We start from the raw sequence: 19793 nt of genomic DNA, 5'->3' as shown, positions 1-19793 counted from the left end.
GGGAAAAGTCTCGGAAGAAATGATGAGTATAGTGCTGGATTTTTGAAAATGTGTACGTGAAGGTTGGCTTCCAGTGTCACTGGTGTCAACTGAAAACCAGAGTTTAACTTACCCCACCACCCAACGAAGGCAATGCTCAAATATTTTTGTCCGTCTTACCAAAGTATATTTTTGTCACAATCTTACAACGCAATAGTAAAATCTACAGCAACTTTAATAAAATAATATCAAGAATAATTTTATTTACCTCTTAAATAATTGCATTAACACTTATAGGTATTAGAATGAAATATTTCGTTCTTTTCTATTTTTTTTCGACATTGACAAAAATTACTAGACATATTTACATTTCTTTTTATTTTTCAAAAAATACTAATCTAACTTTCACACTAGTCTATCCCACAGCCTGTATACCGGGAGGTCAGTCTATCGGCGTGACCGCGAATGTCAACATGTCACACGGACTGCGGCTAGACGGCATTCATTCTCATTCCCTGCCGTGCACACCAATAATAGCATTTTTCAGTTTTTTTGACTTATTTCTTTATGTGTTTCTGAGTTCTCGTGGTTTTAGATGGAAATATTAAGCATGCAGCATAATTTTAATATTTTGTTGTGTTAAGATAAAATGTTTTTATTATTTTAATATACACGAAGCTCTATGTGTTTTGCCAAGGCCCTGAGTAAAACAGCTGCTCCTGAAATTGTTAAATATTAAAATAAAAGTTTTTTAATAAATAATATTTTTTTATAAAAAAACGTGAAAAAATCGCTCACCATTATCCATCTAATATAAAAAGAAATCTTTTTTAATTTTATACAAACAAATTAATTAAACTAAAAATACACTTTTCTCAAAAACAACAGCCTATACCTCGTGGAAGTACGTCAGTATTGAATGTCGAGCAACGCAGCCACGGATGACAGGATGCCGCAAACCGATCGCTCTGAATGACGTCTTCTTGCACTTAATTAAGTGACGTACCTACCACTAGATACTATTGAACAGCCTGTATACAGATTGGTTTTGGTTGCGGAACATTTTGAGATAGAAATCTTATATTATTTTTAGTGATGCTGTGAACATGACTCGATTTCATATAATCAGGATACTCCTCTAAATACCAAATGGCAAGTAATGGATCGTCCAGTCGTCATCATCCTCCAAGCCTTTTTCCAGACTATGTTGGGGTCGGCTTCGAGTCTAAACGGATGTAGCTGAGTACCAATGCTTTACAAGGAGCGACTGCCCTATCTGACCCCCTCAACCCAGTTACCCGGGCAACCCAATACCCCTTGGTTAGACTGGTCGTTCAGTCGTAAGGTCAAGCAAAAGTTGGTGCGGTCGTTCCTAGGATAGAAGATCAACTTGACCTGAAGAGTTAGTGAGTGAAGAGAAATTAAAATTTGTAGCCTGGGGCTATTATTTGACCATCCTTGGATTTCGTTATCGGTAGTCACACATCAATTAGTCTTACCAAGTTATCTGGTTAATTAGGTTAAAAAGGTCGTGCGCTCCATGAAAATACTGGTCCCTACTCCGATGCATCGATTTAGACTGACGACGACCCCAACATAGTTGATAAAAGGCTAACGGGGTGTCCTGCGTGAGCGACGAACGCGACGCGACGCGACGCAACACGACGCGACGTAATGCGACGCGATGCTATACGCGACAAGTGTCCTACGTGATTTTGGTCATTACTTCTCAAATCAGGAGAAGTACAGTACAATTTTGCTTGAAAGTTCATACTTAAAGTACACACAGCAATATTCTTTCAGTTCTTTGTACTAAAAACGATTTCTATAATATTTATGTTTTTTGTCCCACAACGCTTCTGAATAGTTCGTGATGTCGCATCTGGTCGCCTTCAAAACAAGTTCGCATTACGTCGCGTCTTGCCGCAGACTGTCACATAGGCCGCATGTAGGGAATGCCGTTGAGTTGATCGCGTTCGTCGCGTTCGCAGCGTCGCGTCGCGTCGCGTTCGTCGCTCACGCAGGACACCGCGTAAGCCTGTGATGAATAACTAAGCACTACACAATATTAATCTCCACCACATACAAAACGTCTCTTCAGAACCATCTTTTTTCCTCCCAAATAAAAAAAAAAAAACATAAATCTATTACTACCCACCCCCACAATAACTGTGACGCCATCCATACGCTACAAGAAGTAACCAAACAGAGCCCCTGAGACTTGTGACTTTGACGCTTATAAATTGACATAACTTATCTCTGTGTCACCTGTGTCACGGAGCAAAACATAAATATACTTTTAAATCCAACACCCCTGTTCAATTTTCAACCTTAACTCTGAAGCTTAGGGTAGAATTTTGAATGGCAGGGACCGATACAAAAGTTAGAAGTGTTTGCCAGTTATTAGGAGTCGTTGTAATGTTTGCAACTTATAGAGTATATTCGATAAAGACTTTGTATTTACTTTTCTTGATGTGTGTCGAATTGTTGGTGTTTAATCTGTATTGTGTGCATAATGTAGGTAGTAATATTTTGTGAAGCTGATTTTGAGGAATTGATGCAAATAGTGCGCTCATAGCTAAAATGAAACACGAGACCGCCAACTCGTGTTAACACCTAGATAGACACCTAGATGTATGTAGTATTATAATGTTAATTATTTATGTATTGTATTTTCTATTAGCTTAAGTATATAAAATAAAATGGGTGAATCTCTATTAGCAAGTACTTTCAGATTAAAAGCCACAATTGCGAAATAACGTTAACATGTTCTTTATTGTCTTGAAACCTAGTAGCCCATTCAAAATAACACAAAACCCAGACTGAATGAACCGTTCACCACACACTTCACTAGTCTAAAATTCTCGTCACGAACCAGAGCTTGTGTGACCACGCCAACCTGAAATGCTAGTCAATTTCATAGAAAATGAACTGCAAATTTCGGCACACAGGGGGCGCCCCGTGGGGAATTCGGCAAAAAATTTCAATAGCACGTGCATCATTTGGAATCGTTCAAATATTTGCAACAAGGGAGGTGTCAGTCACACGAGCCGAGGGCACAAGTTGAGAGAGACTGCGATTTTGTTTTGTTTTCGATAGTCAGTTCTCTAAACAACTTGCCAAGGATGCAGCTAGAATCACTTTTTGTAGATGTTAAAAGGGCATTGATCGATTGTCAATCTAACAGTAATTTTACATCAGGTTGCTGAGAAAAGTAGTAGCAATATCGAATTTATTAAAAATTTTGTCAAACCTGTGTTACTATAATGTGAGCCTGTTAATTTTTGTCATATTAAAACAGATACTGAGGAGTTGGTTTTGACAATTAAAAAAATGTTTATAATTATGATTAATGATGGCCAAAATTATACGTATACGATTTTAGAGCTAACAAGATATTTAAGAGGAGGTTCGTTTGTAAATTGGACCAAACCAAGAGCGGAGGCACTTGCACGGGGGTTAATATTGGTAGAAAAATGTATGGTTTAGATTTTTTATATATAAAAAAACCCACGGAATCGATTCAGAAGGGGAAGCTCCAAACATTTCAGGCGTTGAAAAATGGTGATCATTCCCCTTTGATATTAGAATATCTCAAATTTTTTAGACCTTTTTATTTTTTGGATTTCCGAAAAGGGAAGAAAATACATTGTCGGTGTATTGCTTATCATTGGACAATTTGTCAGGCAATGTAACCTTTTTCAACAACTTGACACTGAGGGACCCAAAGCTAATAAATCGGGGGATATATTTTGAACTTTTGAGTCCTTTTGTTTGTAGGGTATAGTTGTTGAAAGTTTTTGTCAATCCTATTTGAGCCGATATTGTGAAGGGGTGAATTTGATATTTGCGTAATTTTTTTGTTCAGAGCGAAAGATTCTTTTGTGTGAATCTGTAATTGGTTTTATTCCATTAGAATTGCTGAGGATGTGTAGATAATAGACTTACCCTAGTTTTCCGAAATACTATTCCAATTAAAAGTCAATAAAGCCGTGTTTTACATTTTATTTGCCAGTTTTCTCCTTATTAGAAGAAGGGTTTTTCTGTGAAGTTTCCTTTTCATTTAACTTCTTTTCTTCAGTCACAGGTTTTTTCTTTTTATCAGTTCCACTTTTGACATTTGGTTCATTGATACTTTTCTTCTTATCTACACTTTCAGTTTTCTTAATTTCTTCACTATTTTTTGCAGTTTCACTCTCATTATGCTCCTTATCATCACTTGGAACTTTCCTCGGCGGTTCATTTACATCTTGCTTTTTGTCTTCATTCATAGTTTTCTGTTCTTCTTCATTTACACTATTTTTCTCAGGTACTACCATACTTTTCTTATCCACAGGCATCGGATGCCAGTAAAACTTGTCATAGACTGAATCCCAAAAAGTATATTGGTTTTCAAACAAGTCTTTCTTAACTCTCAAGCTGTTACCTATTTGCAAATATTTTTGTTCTTTATTTGTGTATTTCGGCCACTGTACGTCAATTAGTAAGCTCTCGTATGCAGTCGGGTTTCTGTAAATGGGAAAAAATAATATTATTTTAAATTACGTATGCAATTAAATTATTTACTATTTTAGGAGTACATTAACTCTTTATAGCTATATTATTTCTTTCTACTTTTAAGTTTATTTTATATTGTAGTAAAAATATTATATAGACCAATATTAAACTATTTTGGATAATACTTACTCAAACTTCACAAAATCTGTCCACATGGCCGTCATGCGGTCTCTAGTATCCATGTCTGCTAGAGAGTTTGTGAAATCATAGAAATCTATCAAATACGAAGTTTGATCTCGATGACTGGCACCCTTTATTCTAGCCATAAACCCATGCTTAAAACTTAGCTTTCCAACGTACGAAAACTCATACATATAGACCGGCCTTGTAGATTTAAGAGCATGCATTTTAGCTGATTTCATTATGGCATATTTAAACATTGAATCTGAGAAGTAATCTATATCGACGGGTAAAAGGCAAAAGGGGTCAAGCACCACAGATCAAATTGTTCAGGAGAGTAAAAAGAAAGTAAAAAAAAATAATATCTCTTTATTGCTTTATTGAATCACATCACAATCTTCAGAAAAGTTTACTTAAATACAATGTTCTTTAATAATTTTACATCAAATTAAGCCTGAGATCAATAGTTTCAAAGATAGATGTCGCTTGACCCCAGGTTTTTACCAGGTTTATCGCATTTGCGAGGGGGTCAAGCACCAATATTGAATGTTGGAATATTTAGATTTTGGCCTAAGCTCCATGTATATAAAGTAGTAAAGTATTTATTTTATTTTGCACAACAGATCATAGAACTAAGTCAGATTTTGGCTTAAGTTAAAATATCTTAATTAACAGTATTATTTTATATTTGGCACAGCAGGTAGGTAATAGAACTATGGATTATGTATTAAATTAAAACAATACAAGGAACAAAACTGAGATCCAAAAAACAGCAGTTACCTAACTGATAGTACATACAACAGCATGTTATCACATTATTTGAGTAAATAAACCACAATAACTTGGTAAAAATTATGATTGTTTACATTTTTGCTAATTTTTAATGATTTTCTAAACGCGTGAACCGATTTACATGATTCAAAAACGGATAAAATGGTTTTATACAAAAATTGGTGTCAACAAAAAGGTCTAGCCTTTTATTTGACACCAATATCGTTAAGATATCTCAATAAACACATTTTCAAGTTGCTCTCGTAATAAAATTATCCAACATGTACCTATGAAACGCGTACCTACTACCTATTACCAGTTCTTAAAAAAATCACGTTTTTTGTATAGGAGCCCCCCAGAATATTTACTTGATTCTAGTTTTCAGTATTTGTTGTTATAGCGGCAACAGAAATACATCATCTGTGAAAATTTCAACTCTCTAACTATCACGGCTCATGAGATACAGCCTGGTGACAGACGGACGGACGGACGGACAGAGGAGCGAAAACATTAGGGTCCCGTTTTACCCTTTGGGTACGGAACCCTAAAAACTATCCTAAGAAACGTTAAATTTATTTTTATAAAATAAATAAAATGAGGATGAATTTACCGATGATAGTAGGGGAATCACGGCATCTTAAATTTCTTCGACCCCTCTATTGCTATCATTATAATCAAATACCTAACCTTCTTGGTACTAGCAAGTCTTTTTCGGCCTAAAACACTTCGCAATTTCACGTGTTCGGTTGCAGACATGTGTTAAAAACTGCGATCGCGTTTCAAACACGCGTGAACTCGCTTTCACGTACCTATATGAGACATATACCCATTTGCAAGGGCGCTGTCGTGCGTGCGGAGTGGATCAAATGCAACGTAATGAAAATAAAATTATTTAAGAAAGGGGCCAAGCGCCAATTTATGTTTAGTTGTCAATTTTTACTATTGGTGTAAGCGACGTTATAGTTATTAAACAAATAAAAGAAAAATGGATACAAACGACATATTTACTTCTAATATTGTTTTTAAAATTATGCCAAATGACAAGGCGATACAAAAACGTAAAGTTGGTGTCGCTTGAGCACTTTTGGCAAGTATCGATTTGGCACTTCAGTACAAATAATTCTTTGGTACAAGCGACATTTTTTCATGCTAGGAAAACGATACTACGACCATTCGAAAGAGAAAAAATAGTGGAGTTGGGGTCAATAAAAAAGTTAAAATCGCAAAATGTGGCGCTTGACCCCTTTTGCCTTTTTACCGTCGATATATCCTTCAACGCTATCGTGAGTTATTTCCTCGTTTTTAAAGTAATATTTCTTAACGTCATTGATGAAATCATCTCGTGACTTATCACTGTCAAAAGCTAGGTCACCTGGTAAGAAGTCAGCAAAATGGTCGTTCATCATCTCACTCCAATCCGCAAACCTTATTGTTCTACTTATTCCTTCCATGTTTGCAAATCCAGTTAAAACCGGAATTTTCTCATAATCGCTTTTATGTAACGTAATCAACGGAGACTCTGTCAAAATAGGTTCAGAATTTTTGACCACATTTTCAATGCATGGTGATAAGCCGAAGGTGGAATTTTTTAAGAAGAAATTCTTGCTGCCAGCAGCCAAATCCATCGCTGTTGCGTTGAGCAGAAACTCTGTCAAGTCCTCAATTTTTCCTGTATTCTTAAACCCTACAGATATCGCCAAATTCGTAGCACTATTAACCGGATCTCTGTTTATTGCGAATGGCGACAATGCTGAGCCACTTTCAAGTATTAGTTTATGTATCAATCCTTCAGTTGTTTTCGAGAGAGCTAATAGTTCAGCCATAGAAGCTCCTACACTGAAGCCAGCCAACGTCACGTCATTAGGATCTCCACCAAACTTGCTGATGTGCTTATTGATAAATCTCAAAGCTGCGAGCTGGTCTTTCAGCGCAGCATTGCCAGGTATCTCTTCAGTTCCCAAACAAGCGAATCCTTTGAATCCCAGTCTATAATTGAAACTGATTACTAGGACATCATGGCGGGCTAGATAGTTAAACTTGCCCATGTTTCCACTACCTCCTGAGAAGGCACCACTGTGAATGTACACCAGTACCGGTACCAGATTGTTCTCGTTTGCGATTGTTGGGACAAAGAGGTTCATGGTCAAGCAGTCTTCGACTCCATCAAGAATAATTTCATCATCATCGTCATCTGTCAGGTAGACTTGTTCGCAAACATTGTGCCTTACGTTGGCGTCCATGATGCCTTCCCATGGTTGCACCGGGAGGGGAGCCTGGAATGAGTTGGAAAATAAAGTTAATAACAGACATCAAACCAACATTAATTAATTAATGTGTCATATTAATCAACCACTTAGACTACTTTTAATTCTATGAATCTATTCTCAGAAAGTAATTGTTTTCAGAAAGTTATACATCATCTTAATTCAGGTTAATTTTAACATTATTAACTTTCCTTTCCCATGAGTCATATATATGCGATACACACTGATTGTTCAACTATTGTGGCTGCAGTAAAGTGGTTTTCACGGATGTTTTATCTAAAAACCGTATCACTCTACATAATAGGTATCTACAGACACCAGACCATCAAGTTACTACTATTATAATCTGTTAAAGTTTAGATATATTTTCAACTTTATCTCTACATCGTAAGATTCAATGTTGATTGGGAACATCATCATCAGTTCACATATTTACATACATAAAGTGTCTTACCTTAAACTTGTCCCGTCCCTTAGGCGCGGTAGCATATGGCACTCCATAGAACTCATAGAAATCACCAGCCCAGTACTTTTCACCTCTCACACTGCCAACATCCAAACGGACCACCTTATAGTCTTCAGCCAACACATTCACTACCAAAACAAGAAATAAAATTTCCCGAAACATCGCCGCCGGTGGTAAAAATTCGAATGCAAGTTATCAATATAGCACGGTAACTGATAATTGTAGATAATGAATTATTATTACATCAATTATTTAGTAATGCCAGTGATTTCTTCAGTGATAAGGGACCTTGACATAATATTATTTGGCTAATTTATCTTTGAGGATTTAAAGGTTGATCGGATTTTTGGCCTTTGGTGTAATACCACGTGTACTTTCTTGGTCTCTCTAAATAATATCACGATTGTGAAAAAAGAAAGTATTTTCTAGAATATTATTAATTAAAAAAAATAAGCTTTATATGTTTCTTTAGCTTTTGCATACCAATCGGCTGCGAAATAACAAAACCCAGTATCTGCACAAAACCAAATTTTACAGGAGAGCCGAAAAACGATTTCATATCTTTGACAGCTTGCCGTTTCAATAATATTAGTCGTACCGTCCTGGGAGTGATTGCAAAATTTGAGGGAGATAACAGGGTTTAAAAAAAAAGTGTTTTAATGCGTCTATCACCAAGTATGTACGTAGAGGAGCAGTTACTGATAAAAAAATTGTTTTCTTAGTTCTAACTTTTTGAGTGTGACAATTTCAAAACCTAGTAAGATCACTTGCTTTATTTTCATCTAGTTCTAAAATATACTGAATGGGGACAAAATGCAAATTAATAGACCTAGTAAGATCACTTGCTTTGATTTCATTTAGGTCTGAATTTACTGAGTAGAAACTAAATGCACTTTTATAAACCTAGAAAAAAGAAGAAACAATAAAAAACAACAACGAAATAGTGATAAGCAGTTTTAATGGAAAAGATTAAAAAAAATAGATAATCGGAAACCAAACACTACTTTTTCTCAGTACAAAAAAAATAATATTTTTTAAGATTGGCATGGTCAAGGGATTGTGTTTTTTCATAACGTTCCGTACGGCCGCGGGCCGTACACTACCTGAACGTGCCCCAAAGGGCCTAATGGCCCGGATTAGCCATTAGGCTAATCCGGGCCATTAGGCCCTTTGTGTAGAATTATGATCCTTTGTGGAGAATTATGAGATCATGCGGTACCCCCGGATTAGCCATTAGGCTAATCCGGGGGTACCGCATGATCTCCCGCGAAGCAGCTAGCCTACTAGCCGGACTGCCACCATGGGATCTGGAGGCGAGAGTCTTCTTGCGCTAGTACGACTGGCGCGAGGAGGCACAGCGCCGGGGGGAAACCCTGTTGCCGCGGCAAGTTATCGAGCAGCGGGCGGAGCTCCGGCGCGATCTCATGGTGGCCTGGAGGGAACGACTGTCGCAACCCAGTGCAGGGCACGCCACCATCGTGGCGGTAAGTCCCCTCTTCGACGAGTGGCTCGGGAGGAGTCAAGGCACCCACACGTATCGCATGACGCAGGTCCTCACCGGACACGGTTGTTTCGGGAGGTACCTGCATCGAATCGGTCGTGAGGAGGCGCCCGGGTGTCACCACTGTGCGGACAGCCCCGAGGACACGGTGGACCACACAGTCCAGGAGTGCCCTGCGTGGGAAGGGCACCGCCGAGTACTCGTCGAGGCTTTAGGCGGCGGCGACCTCTCGCGTCTGGCCCTGGTTCAGGCCATGGTCCGGGGCGAGAGGAAATGGGATGCCGTCGCCTCCTTCGGCGAAGCAGTCATGCTCGAGAAGGAGGCGGCGGAACGTCAGAGAGTTCGCACCTCTCATCCCGGCCGCCGCGCTGGACCAGGTAGACACGGGCGCCGGGTGTCGCGAGATGACTCCCGGCCACCGTAGGCGTGGGTCTTTGGGCGGTGAGTTCGGGTGGCTGAGCATCCGTCAGTCTGCTTAGACGACAGACCCGTGTCGACGGCGCGCGTTGTTCCACGCACTCCTCAAAGAGATGTCAGCAACCCCAGCGGGGCCCAGTAGGGCTAAGGCCTGCTGGGGCTGCGGGTTGTTCGAAAGAGATACCGTGGCCCTGGCACATAAAAGGCCCACGACGGAACACGACGGTTTTTAGTCAGTAAGAGTCTGACACTCCCTCACCGCTGCTAACCCACAGCGGGAGGGTTCATTTGATGATTTTTGACGTCGTTAAAAAAAATGCCTTTTATTCATTAAAAAATCTTGGAAAACAAACAATCTTGACAATATTATACACTGAAGCGTACTTAAATTTCACCATGTTGTTCTTTTAAAGCACTCAAGATCAATTTCGACCTATAAAACTGATTTTTACTCATTTTTAGAGACAAAAACACGCACTTGCAACGACTTCTTCTCACTTACTAAAGTTGCGCGGGAGTTTTGACGTTTATTACAACCATTTCATTGGCTTAGTATCTACATGAACCATTTTATATCCAAGTAACTACAAGCACTAACTAGGTTTTTAAAATGGTTGATGTTAGATACTATGTTTTAATCTTGTAATTTTTGCATTTTGAAAACGTTTACTGTAGATACTAGGTTTCCGACTTTGTGTAACTTCGTTTTTGTCAAATTTTTGGGAGTTTTTGCTATCCTAGTATGTGGAGAGTGGTCTATAAGGTCGAAAAATGCAAAAACACGCTTTTTAAAAAAAATGTCAGATACTAGGTTTTGAAATTGCACAGCCGCAATGATGATAGTGTAAATTATTACCTCATTTATCCTACAAAAGGTCAGCTAAGCAACGCGATACTAAATAAATAAATAGAAATATATTAGGCAAGGAAATCGCAAAGCCATGCTGCAAAATATATTATCATAAGATATCCTATACGGGCACATTTCTTGCGTCCGGCGGCCAAGTGTTGTTGTGGTGACGTTTAGACTATACGACTTTTTTTAACATATTTGTGTATAAATTGGGTTGAGGAGGTCAAATAGGCAGTAAAATACTGGTACTTGCTCCCCTGTAAAATACTGGTACTCAGCTGCATCTCGTTAGACTGAAAGCCGACCACTATAAGAAATAACGCAAGTGACTTGTAAGGCCTCGGAATCGAATTTTGCGGGCATCGGGGCGGCAGCGGCGGCGGCGCGGGAGCGGCAAGATCTTACGCGTATAATCAACTGGACCGGCCCTCGAATACAGCGGCGCGGGAGCGGGCAACGAGCGGTGAGCTCCAGTCAAACGGTGACCGCCCGCGCCGCCGCCGCTGCCGCCCCGCTGCCCGCAAAATTCGAGGCAGAGGCCTAATACAAGTGAACGAGTGAAACCAACTTCACTCAAGAGCGTGTCACTAAAAAGAAAATTCTGTTAATAGTTCAGACTTTTTTCAATAGCATTTACTGGAAGGAATGAATTGAATGAGGGTTAGAAGCAATTTTTTCATCGTTTTAGAAACTCACCTATTTTACTGTACTGTACCACTGTAAGCAAGCACTCTTTTATTTCTTTGTTAGGCAAGTCACAGGCTAGTTAGCAAGGAACATTTGTAACCAGAGTTGCTCCATAGGTGGACGATTTTATTTTTCTTCCTTCTAAGAAAGACGTACCTACAGTTTGCAATCGTGTCGTGACTTCTAAAAGTCCCTCCGCTACCTCTTTATGCTGAATATATTCGGTTTAGTAGGTTTCCATGTAGACCTGCATAAAATATGTTATTCTCGCTCACACCTCGCCGAGTGGCGTTAGATATTATTTGTGTGTTGTGGACGTTTAGCGCTGTCCCGTTTTCTGCGAAGTTTTCCGTGGAAAATTCGGAAAATATGCAGTGTAGTTTGTCATTTATATGCAGTAAATAACTTAGCTTAGACCGTGTTGTGGAGTTGTTATGTCATTTCAATTTTCCGAACGATGTAGCTGGAAAGAGTGTTAAAAGGGAGACTGGTAGAGAACGCCTAACGAGAGGCGTTAAGTTCTCCATTGTACATTATGTGCTAAAAGTATTACATAAATAAATAGTGCCACTTTTTTTCTAAGGACGTCTTCAGGTTTAGAAGTATTGGAAGAAGAAAATTAGAAAATTAGAACTTAGAGGAAGAAGCCTTTAAGTACAGTTAGGATAAGGACAGGAGGATGATGACGACATTGTTTCTGTTCGACCAACATTCGTAACTTTCTCTGTATCACAGAAGGAACCAACAAGATTGATTCGTTGTACTTGCGCAGTCAGTCCGTTAAATGTAGGCATAGTCCCGTCATTTAGTTTTCCATGCATAGTTTAGTCAAAAATAAAGTTTTATTACGAGGTTTTTTTTTGCACAGAAAATCTCTTCCGTTATGGCATGATGAGTTCTTCTATATTTCGGAAGGCACGATAAATCGGTGGGTTATAACTATCATTTGAACATCTTCGACAGTCTCTACTAGTAGTCCGTCGGAAAATCTTACTCAAAACGTCTTACAGAAACACTGACGTGGGCAGGCATCCTTTGGAATCCTGTTTATAAAACAGAGCATTTCACTGTTCAAAGAGATCAAGTATGAGGTCTAGTAGTAAATGTTTGACTACGTTCGGCTGTAACGGGAACTCGATAAAGTTTGTTTGGAAACTTTAACCGTAGAGCATTTTGCTTTGAATTAAAATGCAAGTCATGTTCTGCTGTATTATTATTGCATTTTGGAGGAAGATCTTTGTGTAAGATATTCAAAAAGTGGGTTTTGCTAGAAATGTAATAGTGTAGAGTTTTTATATTGGGGTTTTAAAAGCAGATTCATACTTAAAATTCACACGTGATGACCTAAAAGGTATAGGTACACATTAATATCAGTAGCATTCTGTAACTAATTTAAGGTCATATAGACAGTCCGTCCATTTAAAAGACAGGTACTATGTCGAAAATAATAACAAAAAAAAACAATAATAATTCTACCAAACAATATATGTCTGTTCATTTTCAACCGACTTCAAAAAAAGGAGGAGGTTCTCAATTCGGCTGTATTTTTTTTTTTTTTATGTTTGTTACTCGATTTCTCAAAGACGCCTGGGCCGATTTCAAAAATTCTTTTTTTATTTGAAAGGTTATGCTTGTCATTTGGTCCCATCGTCATCAGGTCAGGATCTGATGATGGAAACCCTGAGAAATCGAGGGAAACTTTCGAAAGTTGTAGGCATACTTAGGGTAAAAACTTGACATTCAGGTGCATGCCTGAAAGCACTATTCAACAGTGAAGGTTTGAAGCTGACCTGATGATGGAGACCAGAGAGGGTCGAGGGAACTCGACAACTGAATATGTAAACTACCTTGTGTTTGGGCTTATATTACTTGTATTGACGAGACCTTTGCAACAGTGCAGGTTTGGAGCTGACCTGATGATGAAGGTCGAGGGAATTCGACAACTGAATATGTAAAATACCTCGTTTTTGGGCTTATATTCTTTGTATTGATGAGAACTTTCCACATATATGGATAGTGACAACTATTTGTATCACTGAAAAGTTGTAAATAAAAAACTTTTTTACAAAAAAATTAAACCGACTTCCAAAAACACTAAAAAGTAAAAAAAAACTAATTTTAGGTGCATCGGCCTAGAAGTCGGTGGCAAAATTAACTTAGTAACATCCATTAGACACCGACTTCTAGGCCGATGCACCTAAAATTAGTTTTTTTTTTACTTTTTAGTGTTTTTGGAAGTCGGTTTAATTTTTTTGTAATGTTTTACATTTACGTCCTTATTTTTTCTGTCAAAAAAAGTTTACACAACTAATCTTCCATACAAAAAACACTTGTAAAGTTTAATTTCCCTGGCAAGAGACACAGCATTTACATCGCCCAAAAATCCAGTTCTCCCCAAAGGATCAAAGTGAATGATTACAGTAATTAAAATCAAATTGGTGCGCAGTTACACGGTATAATTAAAAAATATAACCCTGTGTTAGGTCGAAATTTATCCAAGCGGTGCCTAATTGGCCGAAACTGTAATTTCCCGAAGGACGATTTGGTGTAAGCGAGAAACTGTGGTCGTGTACGATTTTTTTTATGTGTAAATTGGTACGATTATTTATCTTTGAAGGAGGTGCAGATTTTAATAGGCACAGGTTTTAAAAATTAATTGTAAAGGTTAATCTCTTGGGCCTGGCGAATGAAAGCTAACTTTGCCTCTATAATGCTCACGTAAAGCTGAAGTGTTTGTTTGTTTGAATGCGTTTATATCAGAACCAATTCATCCTTGAAAAGTTTGGTTAGATAAAAAAGTCATTTATTCAAAATAGGCTGGAAATCAGCAGTTTTTGAAGTTCAAGTTTATAAAAGACCCTTTACCGCTTCCTATGTGTTTTTTGAAGGACGAAAAAATGGTGGGACAAACTCCTCAGTAACACAATTCTCGGGTATGGTTTAAAGAACCAGTCTATGATATATGGTTGGAATAGGCTACTTTTATCGGGTACACGGACTAGTTACCACAAGACGACAATGAAACCGTTGTTGGAAACTACTTAAAATATAAAACACATACTTTTTCCTCACCACGCTTTAGCACAGTTTAACCCTAAACCGCTCATGACTTAAGCCACAGATTAACAGCCCGATGATATAATTCTGTAACCGGTTGAGTTATTCGCTAATGAGTCCCGCTAATAGGGTTACTTTTGGTTACAATTAACCGTTTCTTATTATAATTGATATAGGATTACTTGGAGACTGGAGTTTACCCCTGTTCTCATTTGTGGTGGAGCAATTATTTCTGTAAGCGTGTTCATTTTCTTATTAAGTTTGTTTATTCATATTTTCTTTGGTTTAGAAAGAAAATAAAATATAACAATAAATATAAAAACAACAAGCGTTATGAGGATGTTAATAGATAAAAGAAGTTACAGTATTCCTGAACTTTTTTACACCTGTACCTACCTTGATATTCTGAGAACATTAAGGAACACTTGTACAGGCTCAATACCTGCTGTTCATGTTTATTTTGGCCAGTTTACAAAAAAATAGAAAACATAAGACAAGACATGGTAACTTATTAATGGCAATCATTAGATTAGACAAGAAAAAATATAGTAAGATAAATAAATAAATAGATTTTATTTGTACACAAAGAAAGAACCTTAGAGAAAGACAGTGAAGAAAATGTTGTACATTAATGACAGATTAAAAGGCGAACTTCTGCCTCCTAAAGGCTAGGAACCTATGTTTAAATTATAAAAAAACTGTGTTTAAATTATAAACAAAAATATATTTATTAACTAAATCTACAATCAGCCAGTTTTACACATTTCCCGGTCCTGGTGTTTCTTACTTTTGGCATGTCACAGAAACATTGGGGTATGTCACAAGGGCCTGGAAACTTGAATGGGTGGACCGTAGGATTGGTGCAAGATGGTTCCGCCATTTGTGGGCAGTAGAGTACTGAATGCTCCCCCGGCGGGCAGTTGGCTGGAAACAAATTAAAAAGATTTTTATGTACAAGGTTAATAGTAGAATTAACTCTTTGTCGCTACAAAAATGCTAAAATTACTGCACATTTGCGAAACCTTTTTTTTTTAGACGGGAAGTCATCAAATGACCCCGTCCCGCAGTTTGTTAGCGTAAGGGAGTCACACTCTGACTAAAACCCATCATGTTCTTTCTGTTTATTTATTTATTTATTTTATTTATTTTTTATTTGAAGCCGTTTAAGTACCAGGGCCGCGGTAATTCTTTGCGAACAATGCCGCAGCCCCGGTAGGCCTTGCTGGGGTTGCTGACTCTCCTTGAAAATCGCGTGAACAACAGTAAAATAAAACAAGAAAAAAAATGCATTATTGTAACCCGCAGTAAGTCAGTAGTAAACAAAAGTATGTTAAAAAGCGCAGTGTCTAAAAATATATTCACTAGAATTAATACAAGATGGCATTAGCTACGTCATCGGTCAGTTAAACAATAGTAGTAGATTCGATAGGTTCATACCTACGGGAAAAACTTGGCCTTGCACCACGATAGCACTTACAGCTGCAACCAAAAACACAAGCGCAGTCTTCATTTTTAATAATAGGAACCACTTTCAGCCACGAAGGACCAATATCTACTGATACCGTTTTAATAAAGACTCGATATTTATACTCTTTTGTAATTCTCAGGGGAAGAACTAGAACTGGCCATAAGGAAAACATATGACGTATGACGTTTATGTTTCTAAGAAAAAAAAATCCCGTATTGATTGTCAGTTTATGTTTTGAATTTCGAAGCAGTAAACGATGATGGTGTCTACCTAAATTAAAAATAATAAATAGGATATTATGACGTCACAATATTTTATGCTATGAGTGTTCTCGCGTAAGTTTCCACCGAGTCCTAAAAATGTTGAAAAATATTTTGAAAATATTATGAGTAATGTTTTTTTGACTCACGAGATTTGGTAAAAAATTAAAAGGACAAATAAATAAATACAGATTAAAATAAATAAATATACTCCTCCTCCTGTCCAGAAAATTGGCTAACAATGAGAATTTCAATTTTGAGAAAATAAATAATCGGATCAGGTACTATTTGTGTTATACATAGCACATACAAGTAGGTATTTTATAAAGCATGACCAATTAACATTAATATCACAAAGATACCCTTTGACCCCTATGACTAACAAGTGATTATATTGATTTTCACGCAAGCAATTCACTTCAATTAGGTATTTTAATTTCTATTTTTTAATCAATCTGCATTCAATGCCATTTTTAAGTATTTATTCTTCTAAACAACATTTTACTTATTACAACTTCCCGAAAATCCAGCTGACCTGATGATAAAGATAAGATAAGGTCAAGGGAACTCGGCAACGGTATATATTAACTACCTCGTGTTTGGTCTTATATTATTCGTATTAATGAGAACTTTTCACTAATGCGGTAAGTGACAACCATGCTTGTCACTAAAATGCCAAAAATAAACGACTCCTAAAAACACACTTTACAATACTTCAGAGATGGCATGGTTATTTCTTAAATGGTAATTATTAATCGCCTATTGTAACAAGCTGTCTAGACTCTAAGAAAACATTTTATTGTCCCAGGTTTTCCCACCCAAGTAGTCATCGCTGACCAGTTTCCCACGTAAAAGGGGATTAACTATCATGTTGAACTAAATGACAATAAAACCTATAGATAATACCTATCTATTTCCTTAATTGTTTTACAAGCTGTTCCCAGAGGTTTCTCTCATGTAACTTGCCTTTCCTATGACTCATGTGAGATTTTTGATCTCTCTCCGGTCGTGTCGGATTGCCGTCCCCTCGGGTTATCAGAGTGAAGGAATAGGGAGTGCACCTGTGTCTGCGCAAATGCTCGTGCACTATAATATGTCCTGCGCAGCTGGCTAATCTGCTTAAATGAGAACAGCCGCCGTGGCCGAAATCGGCCGTGGACGCCATTGTGTGATACAAACTGATTGTTTAACTATTGAATGTACTTAACAGTGAAGGAGTTAAAGATTTTTGGAGGAAAAATTAACCGACCTTCTCATCCAAATCTCCCATCTGATCTCAGCCAAAACACTATAAAAAGAATGAATAAAAACAACTATATATCTTTATATTTATACCCACAACAAAACATGGCGGTTAAGGGTTGGACTACGGAGTAAGAAAAGATGAGCGGAGATGCCATAATCAGTAGTTCAGGCACCTTTTTCAAGGTCAAATTCATACGGTATGGCATGACAAAAACGATCAGTTACAAGTGTACTAATGAGGCGTTCAGGTGCTTTGAGACATCTGTCAACGATTTATGGTATTACAATAAATTATCAGGTCCAAAGAAGGCGTTAAATGGCGTAAACAGTAACGTTCCTCGTCCCCCGTACACCTGCATTTTGGCGCGCTACTTTCGTAGGCGATTTTCTGTTATGGCAACTCCGCTAGACATTTTGTTCTCCATGGTTTGGACCAAAGAAACTTTTTGCAGCGAGAGGGTTGGGACAAAAGGTGGTATTAACTTTACGAGTTCTCGTAAAAATGAAACAGTAAACAAGGAGATAAGGTTTAAACTGTTTTTTCGTGTTTCACGTTCTGCTAAAAAACTGCTTGTAATTGAAAGAACCAGTTTTTTTATCTTGGTGGTAGCGTGGGTGTGATAAGAGAAAGTGGTATGCTTTGTTGAAAATATCGACGAAGGGTCCTATTTATGACAAGTAAAATTCTAATTTGTATTACTGGTAATTTATATTGGTAAACCCTCTCTAAATTAGCGCCCAAGATACAGGCTTTGCCTAGTTTGGGGCTAATGATAACAGAAAATGTACCTTTTTTGGAAATAAATTTCTTATTCTTATTCTTATTCTTATTCTTATTTCAGCAGATTCTCTTAAGGTTTTGAAGTGAAGAAATTTTAAAAAGAGCAAGTGGATTAGCTGCGTTTCGAACCGTCAGATGCTATTGCTATAAGTAAAGAAAAGTTTGATTGCCCAAACACGCAAATCTCATAAAGTATTGGCCCTCTTTCAGTAGGTATATCATGTTACGCCTTTAATACCTCCTTATATAGTTTCTTGTGTACTCTTTTATGTGTGACTTTATGTACCTACTCTTTTATGAGTGCTACCCGTGTGGACTCATTATGCACTTCCTTATTTACTTTTTTATGTAATTAATCTGTCTCTCTATTATGGATGTGTCAGAAAACGTCAATCGGGGTTTGGTTCACCCCCGATTTATCATCAGTTCAAATTATGACTGACTGAATGAAGAAGTAGTCACAGTCGATAATGTCGTGTTTAAAAACCACCCTTTAATTGGGGACTGAATTTGATAGACACCAAATAAAACATTTGATAAGTTCATCAACAACAGCCAACTTTTATTAAAACTTCTCCAACTTCATTATTGTTCAACCCAACTTCAACTCAAAACTTGAATACTCGAAACTCGATAGATAATACGATCTGGGAATCGAATGCACAACTCGAATTAACTACAATCGAATGGTCGCTGTAATAATTAATTAAACAGTTTATACGATCGCTTAATAGTATTAACTGACAGTTTGTCCGCGGGGCAGTTTATTAATAACCGTCGCACCTGGGAATCTGGGAAACTTTGTGACGCACGTACCAATGGCGTTCCCTTCTGACTTAACTGGTGTTAGTCCCGGTGTGGTTGTGTGTTTCGACACTGATATAAATTCGGATTTCATAGAATTTTATGTCAGAAAATTCTTAAGAGATTCTTACCGTTTAGCTGCTTGTTGATAATTATAGAAGAGCTAGCTACATAGGGTTTCGTATACGTTTCCTCATGTTATAATTTTTGTAATCTTATGCAACCTGAATTTTAGTTAAACTCCTGCATCTGGGATAACACGTTATACAGTCACCCTCATTAATTATCGAAGAGTCAAAATCACCACTATATCCAGAACCACAACTCCATTAAAAATCTACTTTCTTAAAGTCTCAGGTAGATTTTTAAACAATGTTTGATACAAGTTCTAAAGTCTAACAACTTAAAACAAAACTGATCATATGCTGAGCCTTTTCCCAACTATGATGGGCTTGGCTTCCAGTTAAACCGAATGCAGCTGAGTATCAGTGTATAATAGAAAGCTGATAATGATGATAATAATATGAGGCAGTAGAGGTTTCGAGCCCCCCAAATACTTATAA

At 37.6% G+C, this 19793-nt stretch overlaps 1 protein-coding gene and 1 long non-coding RNA gene across 2 annotated transcripts; both read right to left on the bottom strand.

Annotated features, from left to right (window-relative positions):
- Positions 1-3970: 3970 nt before the first annotated feature.
- On the bottom strand, positions 3971-8365 carry LOC110375864 (esterase E4). The gene is made up of 4 exons (XM_064039799.1): positions 8146-8365; positions 6686-7700; positions 4666-4933; positions 3971-4488 (listed from the first exon to the last, which is right to left on the bottom strand). The coding sequence occupies exons 1-4, from the start codon at positions 8317-8319 to the stop codon at positions 3984-3986; spliced, it is 1962 nt and encodes a 653-aa protein (XP_063895869.1). The 5' UTR covers positions 8320-8365; the 3' UTR covers positions 3971-3983.
- A 7010-nt stretch (positions 8366-15375) lies between these two features.
- On the bottom strand, positions 15376-16232 carry LOC126056232 (uncharacterized). Its single transcript, XR_007511934.2, has 2 exons — positions 16114-16232; positions 15376-15596 (listed from the first exon to the last, which is right to left on the bottom strand). It is a non-coding gene; the product is annotated as an uncharacterized LOC126056232 (long non-coding RNA).
- Between the last annotated feature and the right edge of the window lie 3561 nt (positions 16233-19793).

Source organism: Helicoverpa armigera, chromosome 20 (assembly GCF_030705265.1).
Source record: "Helicoverpa armigera isolate CAAS_96S chromosome 20, ASM3070526v1, whole genome shotgun sequence".
Taxonomy (NCBI): Eukaryota; Metazoa; Arthropoda; class Insecta; order Lepidoptera; family Noctuidae; genus Helicoverpa; species Helicoverpa armigera.
The sequence above is the reverse complement of the archived record's forward strand: the minus strand, read 5'-3'. Positions and strand labels throughout refer to the sequence as shown.